We start from the raw sequence: 13988 nt of genomic DNA on the forward strand, positions 1-13988 counted from the left end.
GTGTACAGAATGCCCCCCAGATGTTATTTCCTGCTTGTGTGATTGGCTCATCGATTTTCCCAAAAGTCTGCACAAGTCAGATTTTAGGCATCCCCTGTAACAAAATGTTATTTTTGGGGAGATACTTCCAATAGGAAATCACATCTAAAAAGGGATGCAGGCCCAGCAGCTTTCCTCTTTGGAACCCTGCAGGTGCAGCAGCTGGTTGATAATTATGAAACCACTTCCATTAGACTCACTTATGCACATGGGCACAGAAACACACAGAGATTTCTTTTACAATAACAAAAGGTAGGAATCTCTAAAAAAAAGTGTGTCAAAATCCTTGCAATGTACATAGATCACCCAGGGAGGGGAATGTTTTTTCTCAACAAAAGTGAAGTTACTCTTTAAATAGGGGACAAGATTAAATAAATTGCAAAAACAAAATGTACTAAGAAACAAATAGATTTATTATTTTTTGGTAATGCAACTCTAAAACAATATATACAATCAGTCTGGTACCAGAAAAATATTATTTTCTAAGAGTATCAGGGCCAATTTATTATAACAGTGAGGTTGATTTACTAAAACTGGAGAGTGCAAAATCTGGTGCAGCACAGAAACCAATCAGCTTCCAGTTTTTTTCTGTCAAAGCTTAATTGAACAAGCTAAAGCTAAAAGATAGTTGGCTACCTTGCAGAGCTGCACCAGATTTTACACTCTTCCAGTTAAATCAACTCCTGTGTATTTCCCATAGCAAGTGCTGGAAGGAAAGTAAAAATTCAGAAATGTTATTGGCTGCTGTGCGCAAGAGATGCAATGCTTTCTTTTATTTTATTTTTTTTTAAATCCGCCCTGTAACGGGCAGCACATCCTAAATGTGACAGCATCTCCTTCAAGTATAACTAGCAAACCATTTAGAATCAACAATCATATTGTTACACACAGGATATCCAGTATTTACCTTAGAAGAGTATAGTATTTACAATGAAAAACACTCAATATAAAAACAGGCTGCAATATTTAAAAGTTATGGAGGGAATCAGGGTTTAAAGCGTATTAAGGCATTCACAAAAAAAGCTATAGGTACAAGTTAATTAAATCCATCATTCCAATTCATAACTTTATCATATTCCTGAATCCTCTGCTTGATGTGTGACAGCTTGTTCTTCAAGTACTCACATCGTTCCTTCTTCTCCAGAAATGTTGGATCCTGTCATAAAAAAACACGATGTCTTTTATACTTGTGAAAACATCGCTCATTCTCCACAACAAAACAAGTCCATTAAGATTTAAAGAGAAGAAAACAGTATTTTCTAATGATGGGTAAAAGCTACAGCTACTTCAGAGAGGACATGGAGCATGTAAAATCCTTTGGAATTGCTGCAGACAAGAACTTCTAATGCAAGAGACAGAGAATGTACTGTTACATCAACCTTCAATCAAAAGCTTTCTACCTCTTTTATTCTGTGCTAGATTTAAATAGTAACTATAATGGAAAACTTTCAGCGGAGGAGATGGTTGCATGTAAATATTTGTGGAACATTTAGGGCTGTATCTCTAAGTGCGAGAAATGAAAAAAGACAAGGTTCTTTGTCCTGCTGTGCCATTCTGAAAAAAAATAGAGTAGGTGAGCACCAAGACATCTATAGGTCAAAATTAACAACAGGCCAAGCAGCCGTATGTGCCCACATACACACCTACGTTGAATGCTTGTAGTGGCAGACGACTGCTGTAAGTAATCACGGGGCCCCAGCCTACCTAACAGGGCCACCAGTTGAGGCTTCGTGGAAGCTGGGTGATGCAGTAGGACACTGGCCCTAAGCATCAAAGTAAATCCTCCATAAAAACAAAAAGCAGCGCCAATCTAAGTGTAGCAATTAAGAAAAAAAGGTTTATTCACAAATAGTTGCACTCACTAGACAGAAGTGGTTTGTAGGCAAATCACTATAAGCAACCAATGGGTTCCAGGAGTCCAGGGCTGCTTCAGTGCAGCGCGGTCTCATCACACTCGGTGGCGCCGGTGGTTTCCGGTGTGGTCTGGATGTGGAACATCCATGCATGATTCTCTAGCCGCCCACAAGTAACCACCTGACACCAGAGACGTCCTGCTGACGACTTCCTCCATCACCCTCCACATCCAGCCCATGACACTGGAAACCACCGGTGCCACCAAGTGTGACGAGATCGCTCTGCACTGAAGCCGCCCTGGACTCCTGGAACCCTTTAGTTGCTTATAGTGATGTGCCTACAAACCACTTATGTCTAAGGAGTGCAACTATGTGTGAATAAACTTTGTTTTCTCAATTGTTACACTTAGATTGGCACTGCTCTTTGTTTTTTTGTTTCTAATCCCAGAGTCACTTCTGCTCTTCAGCATGCTGCCTTCCAAGTGTTAATCTCCTGATCGTCACATATTCCTGAGGTTACCACCTAGGACACATGGACTGTCTTTTGCACTACCTCCATTAATTATATTTCATTTAAATTTTAATTTTACTTAACCAGTAATATCATCCCCCATTTATTTCTCCCATTCCTTACCCATACCCTATACTGGTTTAATGCTAATATTTTCAATAATTTATTGTTGTGTATGGCTATATGTTGCCTTCCCTATAGTATTGTCCCTGCTCATACCTGAGAGTGCCTAGTGCGACAAATATTGTTGTTTTAAAGTAAATTATCCACAGACTGGCTTCAGAAAAAGAAAATGCACCTTCTGGAGTGGCTTGGTCACAGCCCAAACCTAAAAGTGGGAGTAAATTCCCATGTATCGTTTTTTACCTATAGGTACTGTAAACATTTCCTAAACGTGCACCGTTTAGGAGATATTTACTGTAGATGCAGCTGGTAACATCATCAGTACATGCGCTCTGAAGGAATGGCTCCCGTGCACATGTGCGGGAGTGACGTCGTCATGGTTGTGGCCACTCAAACAGCCAGAGTCTGCAAACCCGGAAGGAAGACCAGGTGAAGATGGAAGCGCCTTCATTGGTGACAGAGCATCGCTGGAGGGGCTTCGTTCTAAGGTAAGTTTCAAATAATACGCTAGTATGTGATGCATACTAGCACATTATGACATTGTCTCGCAGGTTGCAATAAAAAAACTAACAAACAGCAGTTTACTACTGCTTTAACCCCACAGAGATGCTTTGAAATGACCTCGAGAGCCACACCAGACATCCTATAAATGTGTCTGAGCTTAAGCAGGTTTGTAAAGAGGAATGGGCAAAAATTCCTCCTGAACATTGTGCAGGTCTAATCCAGAGTTACCAAAAGCACTTGCTTGAAGTCATTGCTGCCACAGGAGGTTTGATCCGCTATTAAATGCCAAGGGTTCACTTACTATTTCCTCCAGCACTGTGAATATTAAATGGGTGTGTTCCATAAAGACATGGGAAATTACAATTGTTTGTGTGGTATAAGTTTAAGCACGTTGTGTTTGTCTACTGTTGTAAGCGAGATGAGGATCAGATCACATTTTATGGCAAAATTATTGCAGTTAACGCCAAGGGGTTCACATAGTTCTTCTTCCTATTCTAGCTACATCCTTACTCAAGGTTTACTTGTTCAACCCATGGTTTGTAATGGATTGTTCCCTTATCGGTGAAATTATTGTATTGTCCTCTCACGGTTTTTATGGATTTGACGTATGCTCTGTACAAATAAAAAGCCATTAAAGAAAGAAAAAAAAAAGAAGGACATAGGTGTGCTTTTAATTGTTCACCTGTGCAGGAAGCAGTTTGTTCCCAATTTGTGTTACTGCAAAACATGTACTATATTTAAACTATACTAAATAAAACCTCTATAATATTTGTGAAATACAAAATAATATACTCACATTCTTTTTCTTTTGATATTCTTGCAAAACCTTTGCAATCCGCTGGTATTCCTGAAAAATACAGCAACATTTTTAAAAGGAGTGTCATATTTTACTTACTAGTAAGCAGCAGATGCAATATAAAGGAGTATTTATTAACACTGCAGTACAGGCTAATCAAGCTTCATGTATCCTGTATTTATATGTATTAAAAACAAAACAAAACAAAACAAAAAAAAAAAAAAACACCTGAACAAAATTCAATCAATGGGTGGCCATGTTGGCACCACTCTGCCCGACATCCTTCTATTGAAAAATCGAAGGAGCCAGACAGAAAATTGATCCAATTAGATGCAGGCACTATTTGGGTATTTTGAAAGCTGGTGGTGCTGGCTGTCAGAATGCAATAGCCACACTGGGAGATTTATCCATCTGTGCTGTTTAGTGTAGATGGAGAAATATATATCAGTGTATGGCCAGTTTAAAGGTCCCCATAGATTACTCAAATTCAAGCCAATTTCTGCTGAATCAGGCAAAATTTGAGCCATAGGTGGTCCTACAAGCACCACTTTAAACCAACTGAGCCAGGTGGAAAATTATTAGGGAATTGTGGAAAATTATTGGGGAATGGCATGACTTTCACTGTCTCTCACCAGCTGAACAGCCAAAATTCTAGCAGTCTATGACCAATTTAAAGGATAAGTTCACCTTTAAAAAATAGGGGGAAGAGCAGGCAGATGCTGAGCTTATTACAACCTAAGGCCCCTTTCAAATGGGCTATCCGGTCAGGTCTGCCTGTCAGTTTTTAGGGGGACCTGATCAGACCTGCATTGTCCTCCATGGAGCGGCGGATGTCAGCAGACCAATGTCCGCTGACACCCGCTGCCATCCGATCTGATCCTGTTCGCCAAAAAAAGACAGATGGTGGTCCCATTTTCCATCCGTCTCGCAGATTGGAAAGAATGGCATTGGATGGAAACGGACAGGCGGTTCGCTTCCATCCAAATGTCCCATAGTGGAGAGCAGGATTGTGTCCTTTTCCACTCTGCATGGCGGAGTGGACACAGACCTTTCATGCACCTGCTCAGCGGGGATCAACGGAGAGATCCCCCGCTGAGCAAGCGGACTCAACATAGCGGAGGTGCCCATGTGAAAGGGGCCTAAATATGGATGGAACATGTTCAGAAAGGTGAAATTATCCTTTAACTGTTACTGTCCTCTGGCAATCTACAGATTACTGATCAGTGGTATAATCACTAGGGTTGATTTACTAAAACTGGATGGAAAGTGCAAAATCTAGTGCAGCTGTGCATGGTAGCCAATCAGCTTCTAACTTCAGCTTGTTCAGTAAGGCTTTGGTAATAAAACCTGGAAACTGATTGGTTTCTATGCAGAGCTGCACCAGGATTTTGCACTCTCCAGTTTTAGTAAATCAACCCCAGTGTGCTTAGGTGGGTGTGCTTCCTATTTTGGTTTCAACATAAAATGTGAGATGAAACTTTAAATGTTAAAATTAAAAACAAAACACATGCACATTTCAAGTCATATACTGTACACTTAAAATATGTTGAAGGCCGAAAAAAGCACAACTTGGCAGCAAAGTTTCTAAGTGGCTAGTATTCTTCCAATGCAGGGTTTGGGAGTTTTGGGTTTCCCACCATATACTACGGTCTATCTACATAGGAGTCTGTATGTTCTACCCATGTTAATTGAAGTTTACTCAAATGGTACTTTCACACGGCGTTCCGTATGTCCGTTTTTCCTCCATTTCTTGGCAGATGAAAAACGGACATACATGTATATCTATGGGCTAGAGGACGTTAGCGGATGATCATCCGCTGACATATGGCTCCATTAAGCTGCGTTTTTTGAAACGGAAGAAAACCCTATTCTTCTTCCATTTAAAAAATGAAAACGGACAAAAAATGGATGTTAGCAGATGACATCAGTTTATATCCGATCCGCTGACATCCGTTTTTAAACCCTTTTTTTCTCCCTCTTTAAACACACTGTCAAGAGCTGGGTTCTAAGGAGGGGGCCGGGAAGCTAGCTGCAGCGTCCTTAACAACTGATGAGTCAAATATAGGAATCACTTTGTGAATGAAGTCTCTTGGGGAAAAAAAAAAGCACTATTTGACCCACTTTACCAACAAGGGGTTCTAATATCTGTTTAGTCCCTTGATGCCACTTATACATCTGCTTGAAATCCTACAGAACCTACTGCACTGTATGTGCCAGTCCATTGAAATACATGGATTATGCTCTATAACAATAACCTATATGGACAGGAAATTGCAGACAACTTCATAAGATTGGCCACTATTAAACACACCAGGAAATATCCAGCCCTCAGATTGCTGCACAGTGGCAGATACTGTGAATTCTCCATACCCCAAGGGGGGGGGGGGGGGGGTAGGTGTACCGATACCCATTCACATTGGGGGGGGGGGGGGGGGGCAGGATCTGGATGCGACCATGTTAAAGGCAAGTTCCAGATTCCGATAAGCCCCCCGCCCGCAGACCCCCAACAACCACCGGTCGGTGAAGAGGCCCTTGTCCCCATCAACATGGGCGCAAGGTGCTTTGGGTAGGGGGGGCAGAGCCTAGTACGATTCGGGGGGGGGGGGGGGGGTGTTGGCACTCGCTCGTCCCCTCCCTTTCCTAACTTGCCGGGTTACATGCTCGGATAAGGGTCTGGTATGGATTTTAGGGGGGACCCTACGCCATTTATAAAAAAAAAAAAAAAAAAAAAAAAAAATGCCGTAGGGGAGTCCCCTTCGAATTCGAAGCCCACACTGGTTTTTGTTTTTTGCGCTTTTTTTTTTTTTTTACATTCAGCTGTCAGCGGGGAACCCCACTGACAGCTGATGACTCATCGGCTGTTAAGGATGCAGCGGCCGATTTCCCGGCCCCCTCCTTAGCAACCAGCTATATACAGTGTTTGAAGTTCAGTTCAGTCACTTTTTTGGGTGAAAAACGGATGTCAGCGGACAGTACTGCCTTATTGCTTATTGACACTTGTGACCCTTGTGCAGGGCTGCCGGCCTTTTTTTTTTTTTCTTCCTCCGGCTGTACTGCAGGGGGATCGGTTCTAGTATATACGCCACCTTCCCCCTGCTGTCTGGGACCCCTGTATGCCCCTCTCCCCCACAGTGCTGCCGTTTTCCCTTCTCTCCTGCCGGCAGCTGCTGAGGGCACACAGGCAGGTTATTTGAGGGATGGTGAGTGGGGGGGGGGGGGGGGGGGGATGATCACTCACTGTCGGGGTGCACATATTGCCTTTGTTCCACTATTCACTTAAATGGGTCTTGTTCAACGGGGGTATGATTTCTACCATGGCTGCAAAGCATAGCATCACGGGCGTTGTATTTTAGCAAAGATGTAATCTGATATTTTCAGAGGCGAGGGGGGCCCTGTCAGGTAAGCTGTATGGGGCCCTGTGATTTCTATCAGCAGCCCTGTCCTTGCTTATACTTTATCATAATATCCGTCTGCATACAAGATGAAATATGAAGTCAGGTTCACAACTGGAAGTGCCTGCAATGGCCGATTAAAGGAGAAGTTCACATGTAGTAACACGTTACATGTTAAGCCCATATTTAGGGTGTAACATGTAATATGTTACTAAATCACCTGCAGCCACCCCCATCCTCCCATTGTGACAGCGGGTAAGGGATCTTCTCCCCGCACCCGCTGTAACATTTCAAATAAAGCTTGGTAGTGAGGGCTCCGTGATAGAAACAGGAGGTATAGAGTCAGTATGATACTCACATGCTCATTCTCTGGGTTCCTAGGCAATTTGCTCATAACAGCATCCAGTTCACTAAATTTCTTTAAGACAGCCTGGACTTCAGCTGACAGTTCTTTGTACTCAGAGTACTGGTCATTAAAAACCGCCTTATAGCGATCTCGCTCATCATCCGAGTTTATTGCCTGGTATTTTCTGTAATGAAAAGATGAAAAGATACTTTTTTCTATAAAGATATGTTGTAGGATATTTTAATTTTTATATATATATATATATATATATATATATATATATATATATATACACACACACACATATACACATATATATATACACATACACACACATACATATATACACATATACACACCAATGCAGGCACAAGGTGTGAAAGGATCCATACTTTACATCAATATCAGAAAACTTATTCTGTTGAATGCCCCAAATCCTGTCCATATCTAATATAATATACAGTGAAACATATCGACATTATAAAGAAACTGAGGCCATGGTAACAGGGTGAAACACAATTTGCGCACTCTGCATCACTACACAGAGAACAAATACTGGAAAAAGGTCCTATAGCACCAAGGCAATGATGCCAAAGTGTGCCTCTTCCCCCCAGAGGTATTGCTATGGGAGACTCCAATAATGCTAACATGTAAATAAAATGCTTAATAAATATGAATTTGACAATTCTGGTACTTAACCCAGAATATGGGGGTGTAAAACAGATATTTTCCATTTAATAATGCAACCCAAAAATAATCAATTTGTAAAATGATGTACTTTTTTAAAAGTCACTTACACTGGAATAAGCAGGCAGCAAGAAAAGTCAGAGTAAAACAAGAACGTATGAAAATATTTGTGACAGGTTAGTGACACAAAGTACTGAAACACTGGATCTGCATCACAGCCAGACAACTAACATTTTCCAGAGAAAAGGTTAAATAATGGCAGCTTCCAATCCCCTCACATGCCAGGAAATAAGATGTGTTCTATTACTGATTGGGAGACAGTAATAGTTCTTGAATAGAGAAGTATGTACATGATTGTGTGAGAAGGTATCATACTGCAGATAAAGGTCATGAATAGGCAAGTCCCAACACAGAACGGAGGTATGCTGCAGGTAAAATCTACAGTATACTATACATTTAACTTTGTAGCATGTGAACAAAACATTGATTAATCAGTACTAAAAAAACATTAAATATAGATTCAAAACTCCTAAATATAAACCCTGATGGGAAGTAGGGACTCACTAAAGCCTGGTACACACTAATGTTTTTTGTGGACCCCCTAAGAAAGCACTCATACAGTATGCACAGCATAAGGGAGGTCTGGGTTTTACAAATAGCATGTTAGTCCACAAGGCTATATTGGGTTTTGCAGATTACCCAGTTGAAGCAGACAAGTAGAGGCTAAGGCAGGCCATAGATTATACAAGTTTCCTTCCTGCAACCAGGAAAAAAAAAAATACAGGAATCCTTCCCACGGAGCTATTGTCTTCTCCCGGTGGGTGAGCGTGGGAAGCCGTCTCTGCCGGGAGCACACAATGATTGGCCACAACTGCATGGTAGAAATCAGACATGCTGGTTGTACCCAAGCCGATCGATGGATCGACTTGGGTACAATCAGCCTGCCCAGAGATGGATCGAATCCTGGCCGGTTCAGCAGATCTTTGGTTGACTTAAATTAGATCTTTTTCAAGCAAGAGAGTCCTTATCTGAAAGAACACATTTTCAACATATTATGTGAAGCTGTTTTTTTTTTTTCAGTTGTTCCACTGGATAAATAACCTTGATATGCCTGTGCTTACAAGAATAGTCTCTTATCTTATCTCACTGATATTCTCTCCTTTTCCCCCCAGCAGCCTGTGAACTTCAGCACTGTAAAAGTTTCTGTCAGCCTTTCTAGCTGAGCCAAGACATACAATCAAGGCTGGAAATGCACATATTTTAATCACAGAAAATGACAGTTTTTGAGACCAAGGAGAGGCGGGGAGTTTCCAATAAGGAAGTGACTGCTTTGGGCTTCAACAAAATGGCAGTCTCCAGCAAGAAGAAACAGGAGCAATTTACAGCACACACTAATTTTGGTAGCATAAATAATAATGTGGAATGTATGCTCTCGTGTTAACCACTTCAATACCGGGCACTTTCACCCCCTTCCTACCCAGGGCAATTTTCGTCTTTCAGTGCTGTCGCATCTTTGAATGACAATTGAAAGTCATGCAACGCTGTACCCATATGAAATTTTTATCATTTTTTTGAGGCAGATAGGTTTTTTTTTTTTGGTGGTATTTAATCACAACTGGGTTTTTCATTTTTTCTAAACAAACTAATATGTTGGGAAAAAAAAGAAAAAGGTTTTCTTCATTTCTGTTTAAAACATTTTGGAAATACGTAATTTTTCTCCATCACTGATGTTCGCTGATGAGGCTGCACTGAGACAAGCACTAATAGTCTGCACTAATGAGGAGGCACTAATATGCAGCACTGACAGGCATCACTGGTGGGCACTGACATGCAGCACTGATTAGAAGTGCAGATCACACCACACCACTGATCACCACGTGTCCCTGGGGCGTGCACGAGTGGCCTGTTTTGAAGGATGTCCAGTCAGAACGTTGAAGATGCTAAAGAACAATTGAACTGGTCCTGCATGGACTTATTTATCTATACAGGTAAACTACCTGGGTTTACTTTAAGGTCACAGGGTACGCTTACACCCCGTCCACATTTGTACATTTTATGTGTGTCCTGCATGCCGTATCTTTGAAACTCTTTCATCAAAATACACATACTATGGAGTCCAATGGCAGTAAACTTAAAAGGGAATGTAAACATGCCCAAAATGCAACGCAAAAAAGCACTGCACAGATATGAACTGGCCCTTAAACACCTAACTGGGGTTCCTGGCGATATTGCTGAGGTGAAATAACATGGTTTTCCCCTCTAAAGGTACACTTACACATTTCACAGTTAGAGGACAGCACATACAAACAAATCAAAGATGTCAGGCACATACAAACTGGTTATGCAAAAATGGCTTTCATCAATACTTACGCCACATAATCTGGCATGACAATGGGCTTTGGTATATGTCCTGCTGGAATATATCCACTAATCAGCTCAGGCCGCATGTCACCAATTTTATTAGCTCGTTGATGCATTGGGCCATCCAGTACCATATGGTCATTACCCGAAGACACATTGTGCTAAAATAAAGGGGAAAAAAAAAAAAAAAAAAAAGAAAACACCATTAGATGCTAAAACACACACTGATGTAGGTGATCAATGGGCCTTTAAATCACAATTGAATTTTGCGATTAGCAAATGGAATTCAAGCTCCTTTCACTTCTTGGAAACTCCAGTAACAAGATCTGATTTAGCTGGCTACAATAGATTCTGTCTATGTAACCACAAAGGCTAGCTACACATGAGAACCTAGTGATATATATAATAATGCAAACATATAAGTGACAGTGCACAATTAAACATACATTAATGACATTGTGTGCAAAGCAAGACTAGTATGCAAAATGGTGAGACAACATATACATCAACATATTGAGAACCTAAATGTCCATTAAACTGCGTCAAGAGACACTTCGATGAGTCCAAAGTGAAACAAAGTAATTTTTCAAACGGCGCAAAATAGGTGGGTATTTAGACTTCCAGTCAAGTGCTACCCCAGATGATGTCTTGGTAGATGAAACGTTGGGACGTACCGCACTGGCTCCACAACACTGCGTTCTTCTCCTTGTGATCACATTATACAAAGGCCTGTTTTTATCTACAGTCCCTGACAAAAGTCTTGTCGCTTCTCTATTTTGTAGAAACTCCCGCTATTAACCTGGCTTTTAATTAATCAATTGGTGTTAGAAATAGCTCATATGAAAAGCTAAAGCCCTCCCAAATTATGTTTAATGCACTGAAATAAATTAGTTTCACTGAAAAAAAGATTTATCATTTAATCAAGACAGACAGGTCAAATTTTGGCAAGACAAAAGTTTTGTCGCCTATACAGAAATTGAACAACTTTACTGAAAATCCAAAAATATGTCAGCAAATTAAGTAGTGGTGCTGTGAGATCCAAATTTAATATCTTGTATGACTTCCATGAGCTTGAAGGACAGCATCCATGCGGTTTGGCAAGGATTCATACAATTTATTGATGAAGTCATCAGGAATAGCAAAGAAAACAGTCTTGCATGCCTCCCAGAGTTCATCAATATTCTTTGGTTTCGTCTTCCATGCTTCATCTTTCATCCTACACCACATATGCTCAATGATGTTCATGTCTAGTGACTGGGCTGGCCAATCCTGGAGCATCTTGATCTTCTTTGCCTTAAGGAACTTTGATGTGGAGATGGAAGTATGCGATGGAGCACCATCCTGCTGCAAAATTTGCCCTTTTTTATGGTTGGGAATATAAGCGGTAGCTAAGATTTCTTGTTATTTTAGACCATTGATGTTGCCTTCCACCCTGCAGATCCCTCGCACACCCCCATACTGGATGTAACCCCAGACCATGATTTTGCCTCCACCAAACTTCACTGTTTTCTGGGTAAATCTCATCTCCATGCGGGTTCCAGTAGGTCTCCTGCAATATTTGCGAGGACTGTGGTGTAATTCAACAGAAGATTCATCTGAAAAATCCACCTTCTGCCACTTTTCCAGTCCATCCTTTTAGCAGGCTGTGGCCCTTGGCAAATGCCACATGGTTTTTCAATTGTCTTTTGTTTAGTGCTGGCTTATGGGCACTGATTTGACCATGGAGGCCATTCTGAGACAGAATCCGACAAACTGTTCTGGTTGACACAGGGACTTCAGGTGACCAGGTCTCGTGGAGCTCTGCTGCAGTGGAAAATGGGCTGGCCTTGGATTTTGGAGCCAACAAACGGTCCTCTCGAGCAGTTGTCTTGCGGAGTCGGCCTGACCTGGCCTTGTCCAAAACGTCTCCAGTCTCTTCAAATCTTTTTTTTATCCTCTGAACTTGACGCTGAGACACATTGAAGGTGTCTGCCACATCAGCAGTGGACCTGGTCTTCAGCCTCTTGATAATCAACACTTTAGTCTCTGGGTGAATGTTAGGCATGTTTGCAGAGGTCTAGTTGCAGTTGAGAAGATCTAGTGTACTGGTGTTCTTTTTATACACACTTGAGACCTAATTGATCCCTTATTAGCCACAGGTGAAGCTCAGAAAACAAGGCAACAACACTTATGTCTTGGCAAAAATTGACTCAATGGGCTTTACCAAGCTGTGAATATTAGAATACTTTTTGTCAGTTTCGTTTTGCACTGAAACATTATTACAAAGGCTGTTGGGATTAAAATGACCCATTTCTTGTAACAAAATCTTGATTAGAAATATATTTTAGCGGCACTTCAGGTCAATTTGTACACAAGCGACAAGACTTTTGTCAGGGATTGTACATTGATGAAAGTGCAATACTTTGTTTAATACATTTTAAGCCAAGGATTTTATGCTATGTGGCGATCTTTTCTTCCTGTACGACTCCTTCCTGTTGACTGGTGGAGCCGATGAGTCTCTATATGCTGAGCTTGGATTGTTTTGCTTTCTTGATGTTGGTCCCTGGAAACTTGGATTGTCGAATATGCATGGCTATACAATCCACATGCTGGTTCCTGTGATGTTAAAGACCCCATCAGTTTTGCTTGTTTGGCTCTCTGCTGCTAGCAGGTAGCCCACACCATTTGGTAAGAGTACCCTATTACCTTCACTGGTGGCGGTTGCACACTTGATGGTGAATATAATTTCCTTGCTGAATTGAGCACACACCTCTGTCGGTCCTCCTTGACTGGAAGTCCAAAAACCCACCTATTTGGTACCATTTGAAAAATTACTTTTTTTCACTTTAGACTCATCTAAGTGTCTCTTGACACAGTTTAATGGACATTTAGGTTCTCAATATGTTTATGTATATGTTGTCTCAGGATTTTGCATACTAGTCTTGCTTTGCAGGCAATGTCATTAATGTATGTAGCTCTATATGCTGATCAGACCCACCGAATCAGAAGTATAGACACTCCTGCAACAGGGATGTCAACCCAGAACAAGGGCAACAGGGTTCACATCAAAAACTTAGCCACATAAGCATTATCTAATATGGCATGGTTTACTCATAATGGAGATGTTAAAAAGGAAGATGGCAGAGACATACCCCATTTTTCCATGTCCATTATAAAAGACTGGTAGAGACTGACAATCCATTACAAAGACTGTTGGAGGATGACTATCAAAGTTCAGCAAAAGACTTTCTTTTTTCCTCCTAGTATGAAGAGCAAGCTGCCAGTCAAACTATAATTCCCACAAACAATGCTGCAGATGCGTGCTGTCAGTTTCCACTGTGCATAGCCAGCCACTAATAGGCAGTCTGGATGTGGATTGAGGGAAGGAGTATCTGAG

At 41.3% G+C, this 13988-nt stretch overlaps 1 protein-coding gene across 2 annotated transcripts in view; it reads right to left on the reverse strand.

The window, feature by feature from the left end:
• Positions 1-431: 431 nt before the first annotated feature.
• The window catches only part of MARVELD2 (MARVEL domain containing 2), a 58016-nt gene continuing 44459 nt past the window's right edge, over positions 432-13988 (reverse strand). For both annotated transcript variants that reach the window (XM_073624425.1, XM_073624424.1), the window contains exons 4-7: positions 10622-10773; positions 7577-7748; positions 3827-3877; positions 432-1195 (exon numbers count right to left, since the gene is read on the reverse strand). In XM_073624425.1, the coding sequence (XP_073480526.1) occupies positions 1076-1195; positions 3827-3877; positions 7577-7748; positions 10622-10773 (495 nt within the window). In that variant the 3' untranslated portion in view covers positions 432-1075. The remainder of the gene's footprint in view (positions 1196-3826; positions 3878-7576; positions 7749-10621; positions 10774-13988) is intronic.

This window comes from Aquarana catesbeiana, linkage group LG01, assembly GCF_042186555.1.
Source record: "Aquarana catesbeiana isolate 2022-GZ linkage group LG01, ASM4218655v1, whole genome shotgun sequence".
Classification (NCBI taxonomy): Eukaryota; Metazoa; Chordata; class Amphibia; order Anura; family Ranidae; genus Aquarana; species Aquarana catesbeiana.